We start from the raw sequence: 14,137 nt of genomic DNA on the forward strand, positions 1-14,137 counted from the left end.
TGTTGTGTGGACGTCCGAAACACTCGAAACCCCCCCAGGTTTGACTAGGCTTTGTCGGCATTTGGTTCTCTCACCCACTGGGCGTACAGCTACGTAGATTTACAAGCTGGAAGTTCATTCATGTATGCCATATCAGCTCGGATGGTTTGCTAAACTAACCATTTCAACACAACTCGTAAGCCACAACTTCCCTACTTACAAGCAACTGTTATGATCTCATTTCTGTTCATATCAGTAGCCTATTGTTGCACCCCATCTTTCTAAGACAGTCTCTTGCGATTGGATGGGATACCTTACCCTGCAAGCCAAATTTCAGTCCCGACGAACAGGACTATCAACTTGTCATCGGGTAGCTGCAATGCTGCGAGGGTCTCCCCCCAGATCCGATCGCCTAGAGATGCTTAGCATCTGTATGCGAGGGAGCAGTAATAATTCGCTCCTGCAAGATCGTCACCGTGATGAATCAACATAATCTGTCGGTCTCCTCAAGGCTGTTCGCATATAGGTAAGGGAGGGTTCTCAAGATCGGTATCCTTGTTCGTGCCGCGAAGGATCACAACAGCCTCAGCCTCTGCCCATACCCTAGGGTTTTATCGTTGATGCCCTTGCCCCCTCTCCCTGTATACACAAATCCAGCGTTTGCACAAGCCGTGTTAGCTCCTACTCTAGGAGCGCTTATTCTAAATATTTCAATTCATTCAGGATCCGAGCCGGAATGCAGGTCGGAACTGTCATAAGGTGGCTTATACCTAGTATTCACTGGTGCCGAGTAGTCCGGTAAAAACAAGTTTCAAACAATTGGCCGTATTCGCATTATCCCATTTTTGTCTTCATCAGCGTCATCTTCATCTAGAGTAATATCGCCTGACAGTTCGTGTTCCTCAGCTCCAATATACATGTTGTGCGCAAGGCTATACACAACTATGCCGCAGCCGGTCTCCTCACTTCAAGTACACTATTCGCCTGGTACCAAACCCTCCCCCTCCTTCCCCCCGAAATACATGACGCCCGTGATTATGCAAACTCGCAACCTCCTCCGTCCTTACACATCTTCCCATCAGCGCAAAGCCTCCCCGGATATATCCTCCCACGGACGTTCAACTAACGCCTCCTCAAACCGCCACGAGTTACCACCTTCGCCACACTATTACCTCAAAACGTCTCAGACAACCCACTCGCCTCAAAATCCGGCACATCACTATCACATTCAAACTCTTTCTCATACGCCTTAGTCGGCAGTATTCCCGCGGCAAGTCCCTGCTTATAGCTCCACAACGGCGCGCTCTCAGTATCCCAAGTCCAATACCACCAGCCCCACCCCTTCTCAAAACTGACCATCTGCGCCTCAGCAAACATCTTCAGGAACTTCTTGTACGTATCGCTGTAACTCCCCACATCGCCATTTGCCTCATCACAACTACACGTCGAATCCTGAGCCGGACACTTTGGCGTCAACGCGTCGAGTGTCGCGTTCCCGGAGTCGTAAGTGCCTTCCCACCGATTGCCCCAGCCTACGTTGGTTAGGTGCTTGGCACAGTCCGAATCGGCCTGTGACCACTCGGCGAACATGGTGGGGCCGAAGCCTGTGGAGGTGTCCATGGACTGGTCTGTTTGCTGGGTCCAGCCGTCGCAGGCGTATTCTACTTTCTTCTGGTGCGTGTAGATAATCTGGTCGTTATTAAAAATAACGTACTGATGGACGTCGAGTACCAAGCCGTCCATCCCCGTCAGCTTGCCCTGCCAGTTGGCGAGGCCCATGAAGCCGTCGCCAAAGACGATGTTAGCGTTCATCCCGTTGGCGCGGACCAGCTCGAAGGACTTGGTGGTCCAGTCCAGTACCGCCGACACGTCGATAGATGTCATTTTGGGCTCGTTCGCTAGACCGTAGAAGGTGATTATGTTCCGGTACCGGTCTTGCGCAAAGAATTTGGATAAGCGGTCGTGCACGTCGAGACTACGCTGCGCGTTGGTATCGCCGTCGGTGCCATTCAGCCAGCGCACCTCGCCTTGCCGCCCGCTGTGGTTCCACCCGTTCTGGCTACCGGGCAAAGCGTGTAGGTCCAGGTTCACGCGCAGGCCGTACTTGCGCGCCCACTCGATGCCGCGTAGGAGGTACCGCCACGATGTGCGGAAGACGTACGGGTCGTTGTCGTACGTCTGCACGGCCCAGTAGCTGTAGGGGATGCGCACGTGGTCAAGGCCCGCGGCTGCGATGTCGCTGAAAGTCGACTCCGTCACGAAAGTGGCATAGTGCTTCTCGAGCGTAGCCGCCGCTTTCTTGGCCCCCAAGAATGTGCATAGCGTATACTCGTCGATGATACCCAGCTTTGAGTCGTAGTTGAACAGCGACGGCGTGATGAAGGGCTCCAAGCTTAACCAGCCACCGAGATTGACCCCACGTGCAGGAGTGGACGAGTAATCGCCCCAATCATCGTTTAGGGCGGCTACTTTGTCATTGGCTTGCGTCGAGTCGTCCCAGTCGGTGTACAGACCCATGATGGGCAGGTCACCCACCGTTTGGTTCGTGTAGGTCACGTTGAAGTCGTCGGTTGTGTACCACGTAAAGGGGTCCAAGTAGCTGCCCCGTGCGGCCGTTGGAATGTCCGACTCAGTCATGCCGTCCAGACTGGAGTTGTCTTTACTGGAAGAAGACGAGTTCTTCTTACTCACCACCGCTGCTACTGCAATGATAATAATCAACAGAACTGCAGCGACGGCTCCTATGATCATCCCTATCATTCTGTTAGCAGTTGTAGAATGGGATGGGGGAACTGGGCTTGCACACATTTCCGCTTCTTCTTGTTCACAAATGGTTGTTCCTCGTAGTACCCATCCTTCGCTCGTGCAATACTGTCATAACTTTCATGGCTGCTGTGCTTGCTACTCCCAGCTCCACCACGTATTGCCGCCGCTCTACCTTCCTCCATAGCGGCACCGCTTACCACCCTGCGCTTCAACCCAAACGTGGAAGTTGCCGGGTCGAGGGTCGATTTCGTCTTGTCCTGACCTCGTGTCTTGTCTCTGCGTACTTCTTCATCGTCCGTCGCCGCAGCCCTACGATGCCGCTTTTCTTTCCTAGGCGATTCGTAATCGGTTTCCCCATCGGTAACAGCTTCTTTCCTACGTCTCCTGCTCCTTGGTGTTTCTCGGTCTGTTTCCACGCCCGCGTGCGTCTCCCTGTTTCTCCTTTCTCTCCTCGGTGAATCGTAGTCCCTCTCATCATCTGTGTATGCGGGCCTCCTCCGTCTGTCTCCCCCAGGCGACTCATGACCCCTTTCATAGTCCGTCGCTGTCGGCCTTCTTCGCCTTTCCCTCCGCGCCTCACGGCTCACGTCCCGGCTTCCGTCCCTCTTGCGGCGCTCTCTCGTCGGCGTAGCTGCGGGTGGTTCGTAGTCGTGATTTACAGGCTTATATTCCGCTCGCGACGGACGTGCTTTCTTCCGTCTCTTCCCCGCATCCCTTGGGCGGTCTTGGTCGGATTCTGTGACGGGGCGGCTGGTGTTGTAGTCATTCAGTTGCGCCAAAGCATCTAGGGACAGCTGCTGGGAATTGCCAGAACCCGTACCGCTCCTTGTAGCATCAGGAGCCGACTCTGCCGCCCTTCTCGAACTGCGTTCCCGTGACGATTTCTTCCTATGGCCTTGTCTGCGCTCCGACTCACGATGGCGGCTGGCGCTAGCATCGCGCGGCGCCATGGAGAGGGGGAAGGAATGCTGCGAAGTAGGTGTTGAAAATATCTTAGACAATGCGGCTTTATCAGAGCAGAAACCAGCCGCGGAAACTGATAAGCGAATATGCAGGCTATTTCTGGAAGGATTCTATCCGATCAATCTTTCCCGAACAATCAATGTGACCGTGATGGAATGAATTTGACAATTGGCCAAATCGTCACACGACGTTGTCCGGGCAACCAGGATCGTCTACGTAACTGTCTGGTGTTGGCATTGGTCAAGAGGCCACCTGGCATTCGTGACCTTGTGCATATTCTTGGTTTGAACATGATGGCAGCTCCTGTTAAGTGACTTTTGAGTGTAAATTCCTCTTCATCGATGGAACACTGATTTTATGCTAGACTCGGGTTGCACTTGCGACACTCTTTCCCCAGCACTCCAGGATATCTCAAGTCCTTGCCAAGACGGCTAAGATAATGATAAGCCACTAAGCCGAATCGTAGGGTTCTCTGAAACCGAGACCCCCGAAGCTAAGCGCCTTACATGATACGGGCAGGTGGCTTTCTTTCTCATCTTCGCCATCATGGCATTGTCCATGTTCAGTCCTCAATTGAAGGTTCCTGGGCATCGATTATGCCTCTACATGAGATAAAAATACCAATCTCATGATGAAGGCGTCGCAATCGCTTCATCGCCTAGCCCGAGCGGCAACGACGCCATCAACATCCCGCCTGTCCAAACTCCCCATCCTCTGCGCACATCAGCGCTCGCCATACTCAACCCATCCTCCCAACGCCCGCCTCAACCTCCCTATCGACTACTCGACAACCCCCTTACTATGTCACAGCACCGACTCCGCCCTTGACAGCCCCGAGCTGCCCTCCCACGTCAAAAACGGTAGCACAAAACGCATGAACCTCTTCCAAGCCATCAATGATGCCCTCGCCACCGCCCTGACTCAAGACGAGAACGTCCTCATCTTCGGCGAAGATGTCTCCTTCGGCGGTGTCTTCCGCTGCACCATGAAACTAGCCGAGTCCTTCGGCTCCGACCGCGTCTTCAACACGCCCCTGACCGAGCAAGGGATCATGGGATTCGCCATCGGCGTCGCGGCCCAGGGAATGCGACCCGTCGCCGAAATTCAATTCGCCGATTATGTCTACCCGGCTTTTGATCAGCTGGTCAACGAGGCGGCCAAGTTTCGGTTTAGGGATGGAGCGTGTGGGCGTAGCGCGGGCGGGATGACGGTTAGGATGCCGTGCGGAGGCGTCGGGCATGGAGCGTTGTATCATAGTCAGAGTCCTGAGAGTCTGTTTACGCATATTCCGGGCTTGAGGGTCATCATGCCGAGGAGCCCGTTGCAGGCGAAGGGGCTGTTGCTCGCTGCGATAAGGAGTAACGATCCATGCATTTTCATGGAGCCCAAGATTCTATACCGTGCAGCGGTGGAGCAAGTTCCGACGACGGTGTATACGCTGCCTTTGTCCAAAGCGGAGGTGTTGAAGGAGGGAAGCGATGTGACCATCATTTCGTACGGCCAGCCATTGTACATTTGCAGCGCTGCTATACAGAGGGTGGAGGAGGATTTGGGCATTTCGATCGAGTTGATTGATCTGAGGACGCTTTACCCCTGGGATAAGGAGACGGTTTTTCGCAGCGTGCAGAAGACGGGGAGGTGCATTGTTGTGCATGAGGCCATGGTCAATGCTGGGGTCGGTGCTGAAGTTGCTGCGGCCATTCAGGAGAATCCCGATACCTTCATTCGACTCGAGGCGCCGGTGCAGAGGGTGGCGGGATGGAGCATACACACTCCCCTGCTGTTTGAAAAGTTCACCGTACCGGACGTTGCAAGTAAGTTGTCCGAGGCTAAGTCTGGCGATGACAGCATGTCAGCATGTCAGTGGCAGATTTGCTAACCATTTCACAGGAGTATATGATAGCATCAAGAAGGTCCTGGAATATTAGAAGACGAAGGAAGGCTCGTAGTCTAGAAAACTTCTCGCGATCAAACTTGCTGTATTTGTTCAATGTTTTAAGTAGATGCGCATCAAAGAGAGGAATCAAGCGGGCATCATGAAGAGCGCATACTTCTTCGATTTGAGGTAGCAAATGAAATGGGCTAAATGGGCACTGGTCTGTTATTCCAAGTAGATAACACTTGAAAGCCGAAAAGTGCTTAGATATATATATATATAAGCTGTGTCACTTGCTGGGTGGCAGACTTACACAATGACTCTTCCCCATATGAGAAGGTCCTACATGTTGCATTTGACAAGTAGTCAGACTTACAAAAATATAGCGACTGCCCTCAATCGCCATTTCTGCTATAAGTACAAAAGTTCAACATGATGCTTATAACTTTATGCACCTCTTTCGCTTCAAGTCCTTTTGCATTACCCAATAATATGAACAATCAGAATCCACATGCTGTTACTCCAGTTCGATGGTCTCGGCCCACATTAAGCTTTAGTGATAGAGCGCATTATCCACCAACTCCTCACATCAAATCATCATTGGGGGATGTGGTCTGTAAGTTACACCGCTCCATTGTACATATGTCTCACATGGTTCTAACCTTCTACAGAGTGGTATGACGTTTCCTTAGCATGCTCAAGCATGGAAAAGGTTCTGGGTTCGATTCCCAGCCTCTCCACATTTTTTGATTTTCTTGAGGATGCGATTTGTTCTCTCTTCCTCTATGCTTCACAATATGCATCTGGTTAATTGTTTTTTTTTCTTCATTTGGGTAGAGTTGTTCCATCAGTTGCTGCGTTTTTTGATGCTGAGTTTGTTCGATTCCGAGTTTCCCCATATTAGGAAGTTCTTGTTCCTTGCGTTTTGTAAAATTCTACGGCATGGTTATCAGTTGACGTCTCCCGTGACTCGATAGTTAGTTAGCAACAGGAACCGATGTTGTTGCGTAGGATTTGAAGCTGAGAAGCTCCAGCCACAGGTGTTTCTTTCGCGGTGAAGAGCGCGCTGTTATTGACTGGCCATTTCCCCACTTGAATCCAGCATGAGTAACTCACTTGAGCACGTATATTGTGTATTTATGGTGGGCAGAACTAGGGACGCCCAAAATCTTGCTGCATGCAATCTCGGAAGGCTTAAACAAGAGTGAATTTATTTTGCAGTCTGTCTTCGGATTTTGGTAATTCGCAGAGCTACGGGCTGCTCTTCCATGCGAATATAACCCAACCCGGAAAAAGACATGCTGTCGACGATACTGCCGCTGGAGTGAAAGCTTGATAGACCATTGGAGACGCTTAGGAGTAGTACTCGAAGAACTAGTCTATGCAGGGCCGGAACCGACCACCCTTACTCAGTTGCAGCTTACGCGAAAAGATGCAGGCAGGAGAACCTATAGGCGTCTGCTGCAAGTGCTTATAATATATATCCTCACTCACACTCACTTGGGTAAGAGTGCGCTGCCAACCAAGCTGGCCCGGCGATTTCTGTCAGAATTTATTCTACAGTTAATTGGAAGCTTGCATTGTCATGGTTTCTATATGTGGCAGTGTTTGATATCATAACGGTTTGTCGTATGGGTGAAGCGGTCATTGCATCAGACTGATCTGTGTAGGTGTGAATCCAGTCATGAGGGAACGTGATTGGTCAAACATGCAAAAGATAGCCACAGATACTCGGTTGGCTTGAGGAAGTAATGCAAGTTTCAGGCTGACGTCGATCGAGTACAATATCAAGCGAGTCGAGGTCTGCGTGGGGTGTGGTATGCAAAGCAGTCACTAAAACCCGCCAGTCTGCCTATCTTTTGGCCTAGTTAGTTTGGCCATAAAGGGAGACTCAGATAAATGTAAGCATTGCTTACGTTATGTGAACATAACGTCTAGAATAGCATGACGGACGTGATGTCCAAAGTAGCTTTGCAGAGTAGTCTATTGAACTTGACACCGATACTAGCGAAACATGTGGTCGCTATTTCGTCTCCGAAAGGATGCAGAATGACCAGTGCATATCAAGGCGCTTTCCTATATGGCCTTGGCGGCATAACCTGCGGTGCATGGGGATCATCTCAAGATATTCCGGTGTCCTATGCATCTTGTGATAGCTTCCGCCGTCAATTCGACTTCATCGAGCATCAAGGCTGGAGTGATCGAAACACCAATGCATACTGCTAACATGAAGGGAGAACGACACGACCTGGTCTATTAAACGTCAACAACAGCTATATGTGCGTCAATCAAAAAATCGCAACCCAAATTGAATCCCATCCCGCCACCACCAAGTCCTTGAGTCTTCGTATGTCGCATTCCGGATGGCCATCACGTAATTTCTTTCTTAGTTCTGAGCCTCCTTCTGAGCTTGCATATACTGGTAGGTACCATAGGCGGCAAGACCACCGATGAAGACGGCGGCGTACAAAGCTGTACCCAGGCCGGCCGTGCTCGTGTTCGCGGAAGGTGACAGGGAGGGTTGAGATGCCTTGGGCTCAGGGTCGCCGGGCTAGAAGGAAGAAGATGTATGTTAGCATATTGAGCGAGCGTGTGAGATCGTGGTGGTGGCCAGGAGAGGGCGACAGTTGTTGGGTTTTGCTTACCTGTCTCTTTAGGCTGCCGACAAGCAACGTCTCCAGGGTTTCCCGCGCCTCGTCACTGTGACCGACGTCCTCGAATGCCTCTGTTGCGTCCTGACCACCGACGTCTAGCATGACTTCCTCACCACCGCTGTATTCCGGATCGGGTTGTCAGCAAGTCTGACCGCAACAGCATCAGAAATGGAAAGAAAAGGGGCCAGCGGTGGAAAGGCCCTCGGATTCGGGATGTTCGCACTGGACAGAAGTAAGGACGGCACTTACGGATGCTCGTCAACAAACTTCGTCGTATCGTAGATCTTGTCATGTATGACCATGAAGAGGTCCTTCTTGGTGTTGTGCTCAGCAACATCCTGATACGTGTACTCCTTCTCGGCCATTTTTGCGAATTTTGATGGGAAAGGCAATCAACCGGTCTATTGATGATTCGTTGGGGGGAAATTGCGACAGATGTTAAGGCGACGTGAGGTTTGTCCGACTGCGGTGAGATAAGAACATGAAAGGAAAGGTGGTGGTGGTAGTGGTCTAGAAGGCTTAAGATGGAGCGGAGGAGACCCGGAGGTGGTGCTGGTGGTGGTGGCCTTTTCGGCAGAATTTCAGATGTCGAACTTTCCACACTGCACTCCCCTGTCTAACGATCTCACCCAATCTGCACAGCTCCAGAGGCTGCAGCGAATGAAAGTGCTGCTAATGTCAGTGCATTGATGTTGGGGACCCGTTAGTGGCTTGTGCCTTCTGTAATTGTTGAAGTATGCCCGATGGCCCTCATCTCTTTTTGCGGGTTGTGTTATCTTTAACTTTTCAGCGGCCGCTATAACTCTATATGGACCAGCGGTATTACAGCAAGACTTTGGAACAATTACATAAGAAACGATGGTTCGAGCTAGATGCGTTGAATTCGATTATCGTCAAACACAATGCGATGATGGTCAGTAAAACTTGTGCAAAGGTACAAAGTGGATTCTCGGGTTGCTATCTCTCCCTCCAGCTTGGACTCCTGTGAGGGGAAACTCAACCGACGCCTCGGTTCCATTTGCCGGTGAAGGTAATTGCAACCACAGAATCCTGGGGCAAAAGCGAGCTCGATGCATAACTTTATGAAACCCAGCAGACGCTTGGCTTGATTTAGAGACAGACCCAATGAAATTACTGCTGTGAACTATCCAGGGCATCCGAATACGTGTATTGGATACGGAGTGACCATCTCACAGCCCATGCTGGACGTTGCAACATCTTGGAATATGGCCTAATAAGAGGTGCCATTGGTGAAGCCATGCAATTCAACTCAGGTGTGACTTGGAATACGGAATACTTGGCCTCAGTAGGAGGCATGACGCTCCACTCGTGGCGATTCCTGAACAGTAGCAGCCGGTTGCCCAACCTTACGGCCGTCTAGACCATCACCTCGGCTCCGGAATACCAGACTGATCAACTAAGTCGAAGCATCAAATTGTTGTAGAGACGGCCCGGCCCTGATTTCGAAGTCCGGTTACACTGCGGCCGATTCAGTAGTTCGGGCCCGTGTCAGCTCAAGTAGCCACGGCGAAGGGCCGAACCATGTCTCAACTAGTATGACGAAGGAGACCATCTACAAGCAGGGAAAATGCCATGAGGGGATGTGGATTCGTCTGGCAATATGCCAGCATCGAGGGCTCGAAAGCCAAGTCCACTCAGCTCAACAAGCTCAGTCTACATCACAAGACGAAATTTAGCGTTGGTCCAGTATAAATCCGTTCGTATATATACGGGTTAGAGCATGTTAGAACATTTCCCCGTGTACTCCATCCAGTATTAAGATAGCTTCTTCGTCTTCGTATTTAGATGGCCAAACTCTGTGGACCTAATTTCGTCGTTGTACGGCCTCATCACTTTTTCTTCTCCTTTTCCTTCTTTTTCTTTTCTTTTCTTGTAGACTTTTTTCCCCAGTTCTTGAAACACATCCAAGCATGGCAGTTTTGTCATGTCCATAGAAAAGACACCCATGTCTAAGGGCGGGTCTGTCGAGTTCTAGAAAGATCGCTGGGATTCATTATTCGGATACTCCAGAACCTTGTTATTCAATATGGATTTAATTATGCAATGCTTGCAACAGCTCCCCCACTTGCCCCGCGCTCGCATTCGGTGTCAGCTCCAACATCAAACCTAGAAGCGTCCCTCCAGACAACAACACCCTAACAATGTCTCTCGAAACGATCGAGTCCTTCGTGGAAGGCGCGCCGCCCGGAGAGCTAGCAGACGTCGTGGCCGACATCAAAGCCCTCACCGTCAACGACCCTGGCCTCGTGTCGAAGCTCACCCCCGCCTTCGAGAAGTACAACGAGGAGCAGTTCACCACAGTCAAACTGCCCGGTAGTAGCCAACAAGTCGTTATCAGCTCGCACAACTCCTTCGGCGATGGGCGCTACTACGACGTTGAGAGCTCCTCCAGCTTCGCCTTCAACCACGCTACCCAGAAGGCCAGCAGCGTCCAGAGCCACGTGCTCGAGGGCCCGCAAACCGACCTCGTCAAGTCTACGCTCAAGAGCCTGTCGACCTATGCCCGGGAGCACTACGCCAACGCCGCGTACGGCGTCTACCCCATCGAGAACGATTCCAAGGTCGCCATCGTCCTCGTCGCCAACAAGTACAGCCCCAACAACTTCTGGAACGGAAGGTGGCGCTCGCTCTACGTCTTTGAGCCCACGTCGGGCACCCTCGAAGGCAGCCTCAAGGTCGATGTACACTACTACGAGGACGGAAACGTCCGTCTGTTGACCAACAAGCCGGTTTCGAGCTCGGCGGGCGCGACGGGGGTGGCTATTGCCAAGGAGATCGCAGCAGTGGAGAAGAAATACCAGGAGGAGCTGAACAGGGGTTTCATGTCGCTGAGCGAGGGCGCGTTCAAGGGACTTCGAAGGCAGTTGCCTGTGACGAGACAAAAGATTGAATGGGACAAGGTGGCCAGCTATCGCGTGGGACAAGACATTGGAGGTGCGAGACGATAGGGGGACCGTTTTCATCCCTGATGAGCATCCTTTTCCCATTCATATAAAAGCGTTATTCGATACCATGAATATCAGTCAGTTTGATTTCCACAAAACTTCTTTCTGGAGACAGTCAGATTCGGTGTCAAGGACTGACTTCTAACATGGCGTGGATTCCCACGTCAGTCGAGTCTTGAAAGGACGACCCTTCATACGGGGACAACGCATCCCCAAAGTCTAGCAAACATCTCCGTATAATGGCAATGTCCAAAAGACATATACAAGTCTGTTATTCCATGGCTTATCCACGTCGAGAATTATTGAGGGTGAGGCATGAACAGACACTTCATTACTAGTGCCCAGCGCACTCGTACGAGGAGCGTCCAAACACGCTGTCGAATCACTGCTCTTTCTGACCAGGAGCGTGTCACTAACATGGAAAGCCCAGTGCAGATGGAACCCTGGATGTGTTCCCAAGGGAAGAATGCTATGAAAGCAATAACATATGCTCTCTAGAGGAATAAGCTCAGGAATTTGGAGCCAGCACTTATCCATAGAGAAATAGGACGACCACAAGTGGCAATACGATAATAGCTAGAATGCCACTGTATGCATCAAAATATATGTGAGTAGTTCCGTGCATTGGACCATGGAAGTCCAAATTGGGTGTGATATTGACGAATGCGTGCCTTCACCCCAGGCAGCCAGAGCCAGGCCCACTTTGTTCGCCATTCAAGCCACGACTCCCCGTATTTTAATTCTCCGACACCGACACCAGCCTCGTTTGAGTCAGCCTTGAGTTCTTGGATTATCCGCTTACTGTGATTCCTCGGTTCTCCATTTCGAAAATTATATTGCCCAGACTTTTAACAAAGAGGTTCTCTTGCGTTCATTATCCACTTCACAACCACCGTCCAGGCCGATTCCATTCTTTCAGTAACCTGCCATCAACCGCTAGCCGAAGTCGATTGCACTCTCCAATTATCTGCTAGCAACCGTTGCCATCGTCAACCAGGTCCCTTCAAGTCTCCATCATCAGTGTCTAATAGCCAGCCATCCACCATGTCTTCAGGCAAGCTCGGCCTCAGCAGTACGGGCAGCAAGCGCAGCCTCCAACCTCCATCTCCGTCGCCCTCGAACGCGTCGAATGCATCACACGGCACGCCCTCGTCGAAGCGTCAGAAACGTGAGGCAGAGGCAGGCAAGAGCAGCATCCGCAATCTCGCCGCAATAAACCCCACGCCGGCTGCGGCTGCCGCAGCCAACGTCAACTTTGGCGATGACATCGGTACCCAGATCTCCTTCGCAGTGACGTTCTTGAAGAACAAGGGTGCGCCCAAGACGTTGCAAGAAGTTCTGGAACACCTGTCTATGCAGCACACGGCCGAAGCGCAACAGAAGCGAATCGCCTTGCGCATGCGTAACCATCCCCAGATCAGCTTCATTGCCGAGCCGAAGAAGAAGGGAGGCGACGGTGATAAGGAGAAGGCGCAGCCGTCATGGCGAACGGGCAGGTACGAACACGTTGCCAAGATCCCAGGAGTAAAATCCAAGGCGACGCTGCTCGAGTACCTGCAGCGCAAGACGGACGCAAGCAAGCTGGAAGTAAAGGATCTGAAGGACGGCTGGCCCGACTGCGACAAGGCGATTGACGAACTTGAGGCGGAGCACAAGCTGCTGGTGGTGCGGACTAAAAAAGATGGCCACGCCAAGTTTGTATGGATCGACAGTCCGGAACTGTTCCACCCCGTCGATGCCGAGTTCCGCAACATGTGGCTGAAGGCCGAGCTGCCGTCGCTGGACGACATTGTGCGCAAGCTTAAGGCGGCGGGGCAGAAGCCCGCCAGCGACGACCCCCGGCTCAAGGTTAAGGAGACGGCCAAGTCGAAGCAGAAGAAGCGCAAGACCAATTTGAAGAAGGCCAACTTCACCAATACGCACATGTTGGGCATGCTTCAAGACTACAGTCATCTGCGACGGTGATGGAGCTTTTGTGGAATTTTGCAGCTGCATTGGGAGGCGTTTAGTAATGGTGATGGTTTGAAGCATCGACATGGCAACTTGGCATGATCAAGACGGATCGCTTTTAGGTTGTCACATTCGCACATAAAAAGGTTTGATTTCGGCGTTGCGGCAGTATATTTGGACAGACCTGTCGATGATGGCAAAGAGGAGAATGTGGCTATTCTGCCAAATCATCGAAAGGGATGGTTGTCCTTGGAGGTTTCTAGGGGATGCAGCGACAGATTGCTAATGAACTAATCGTCTCATATAAGAGGGTGTGAGGACGAATATCTACTTGTCCTAGTGGTCTGGTTCTCAGCCCATTAGGAGCAAGTACGTGAGTATCGAGAATACTGACATTTGCCATGCCAATAACCCAGGATAGCCCTTAACAGCACTGCAATTGTGAGATGCTATCAGAGGGAAAAAGAAAAGGCGGGCAAGAAAAAAAAGATAGAACTTCTGTTGGCATCACTGTATAAGTCAAATGAAAGCTCGATACAGTGCCGTGCGAAGCTTTCCACATGAATCCGATCTCGCATTGTCCACTGTCTCTCTAGATATGCTATTTACTTGCGCTGCCAACACAATCTAAAAGTTCTCAACATTGGTTCAGCCCGGTAGTTCAAATAGGTTTAAGACCCTGACCTTCAAGCCTAGCACAGGAGTAGTTCAATGTCTCTCATGCAGCCTCGACAACCGGCGCCAACTCACCTTTCGCAGAGCACATCGGATTACTGAACGAGATTAGCCCCTGTCTGCCCTGCGGTGACACTTGATTGGTCAGTATGCACTTCTTCGCTGGCCCCCATGTTAATGGTCCGTTATTTGCATACGGTAGCCAACAACTCAGCTATATAGATCAGTAATCGTAGATTGCACATTCAGGTTTTTGTCTCGCTCCTCTCTGCTAGATCGAGGCCATGATCAGGCCATGATCAAACCAC

The 14,137-nt window shown here is 51.2% G+C and overlaps 5 protein-coding genes across 5 annotated transcripts; 3 read left to right on the top strand and 2 right to left on the bottom strand.

Annotated features, from left to right (window-relative positions):
- Positions 1-1,025: 1,025 nt before the first annotated feature.
- On the bottom strand, positions 1,026-4,015 carry BCR38DRAFT_242718 (glycoside hydrolase superfamily). Its single transcript, XM_040854405.1, has 2 exons — positions 2,786-4,015; positions 1,026-2,732 (listed from the first exon to the last, which is right to left on the bottom strand). Exons 1-2 carry the CDS (start codon positions 3,693-3,695, stop codon positions 1,153-1,155), a joined length of 2,490 nt encoding a protein of 829 aa, XP_040714393.1. The 5' UTR covers positions 3,696-4,015; the 3' UTR covers positions 1,026-1,152.
- A 324-nt stretch (positions 4,016-4,339) lies between these two features.
- Positions 4,340-5,636, top strand: BCR38DRAFT_347078 (thiamine diphosphate-binding protein; the record flags this gene model as incomplete). The annotated part of the gene is made up of 2 exons (XM_040856311.1): positions 4,340-5,522; positions 5,599-5,636. 2 exons carry the CDS (start codon positions 4,340-4,342, stop codon positions 5,634-5,636), a joined length of 1,221 nt encoding a protein of 406 aa, XP_040714394.1.
- Positions 5,637-7,890: 2,254 nt separating this feature from the next.
- BCR38DRAFT_242732 (cytochrome b5-like heme/steroid binding domain-containing protein) lies at positions 7,891-8,824 on the bottom strand. The gene is made up of 3 exons (XM_040854406.1): positions 8,488-8,824; positions 8,230-8,356; positions 7,891-8,135 (listed from the first exon to the last, which is right to left on the bottom strand). Exons 1-3 carry the CDS (start codon positions 8,601-8,603, stop codon positions 7,971-7,973), a joined length of 408 nt encoding a protein of 135 aa, XP_040714395.1. The 5' UTR covers positions 8,604-8,824; the 3' UTR covers positions 7,891-7,970.
- A 1,479-nt stretch (positions 8,825-10,303) lies between these two features.
- On the top strand, positions 10,304-11,315 carry BCR38DRAFT_242760 (F-actin-capping protein subunit alpha). The gene has a single exon (XM_040854407.1). The coding sequence runs from the start codon at positions 10,401-10,403 to the stop codon at positions 11,205-11,207; it is 807 nt and encodes a 268-aa protein (XP_040714396.1). The 5' UTR covers positions 10,304-10,400; the 3' UTR covers positions 11,208-11,315.
- Positions 11,316-11,785: 470 nt separating this feature from the next.
- On the top strand, positions 11,786-13,169 carry BCR38DRAFT_459034 (uncharacterized protein; the record flags this gene model as incomplete). The annotated part of the gene is made up of 2 exons (XM_040862237.1): positions 11,786-11,811; positions 12,179-13,169. 2 exons carry the CDS (start codon positions 11,786-11,788, stop codon positions 13,167-13,169), a joined length of 1,017 nt encoding a protein of 338 aa, XP_040714397.1.
- Between the last annotated feature and the right edge of the window lie 968 nt (positions 13,170-14,137).

Source organism: Pseudomassariella vexata, assembly GCF_002105095.1.
Source record: "Pseudomassariella vexata strain CBS 129021 chromosome Unknown BCR38scaffold_9, whole genome shotgun sequence".
NCBI lineage: Eukaryota > Fungi > Ascomycota > Sordariomycetes > Amphisphaeriales > Pseudomassariaceae > Pseudomassariella > Pseudomassariella vexata.

Coding starts and splice junctions, on each gene's coding strand:
- BCR38DRAFT_242718 (XM_040854405.1), bottom strand. CDS start 3,695: ATGGCGCCGCGCGATGCTAGCGCCAGCCGCCATCGTGAGTCGGAGCGC. Junction 2,733..2,785: donor GAACAAGAAGAAGCGGAAAT/GTGTGCAAGCCC, acceptor ACAGAATGATAG/GGATGATCATAGGAGCCGTC.
- BCR38DRAFT_242732 (XM_040854406.1), bottom strand. CDS start 8,603: ATGGCCGAGAAGGAGTACACGTATCAGGATGTTGCTGAGCACAACACC. Junction 8,357..8,487: donor AAGTTTGTTGACGAGCATCC/GTAAGTGCCGTC, acceptor TCCGGAATACAG/CGGTGGTGAGGAAGTCATGC. Junction 8,136..8,229: donor TCGGCAGCCTAAAGAGACAG/GTAAGCAAAACC, acceptor TCTTCCTTCTAG/CCCGGCGACCCTGAGCCCAA.
- BCR38DRAFT_242760 (XM_040854407.1), top strand. CDS start 10,401: ATGTCTCTCGAAACGATCGAGTCCTTCGTGGAAGGCGCGCCGCCCGGA.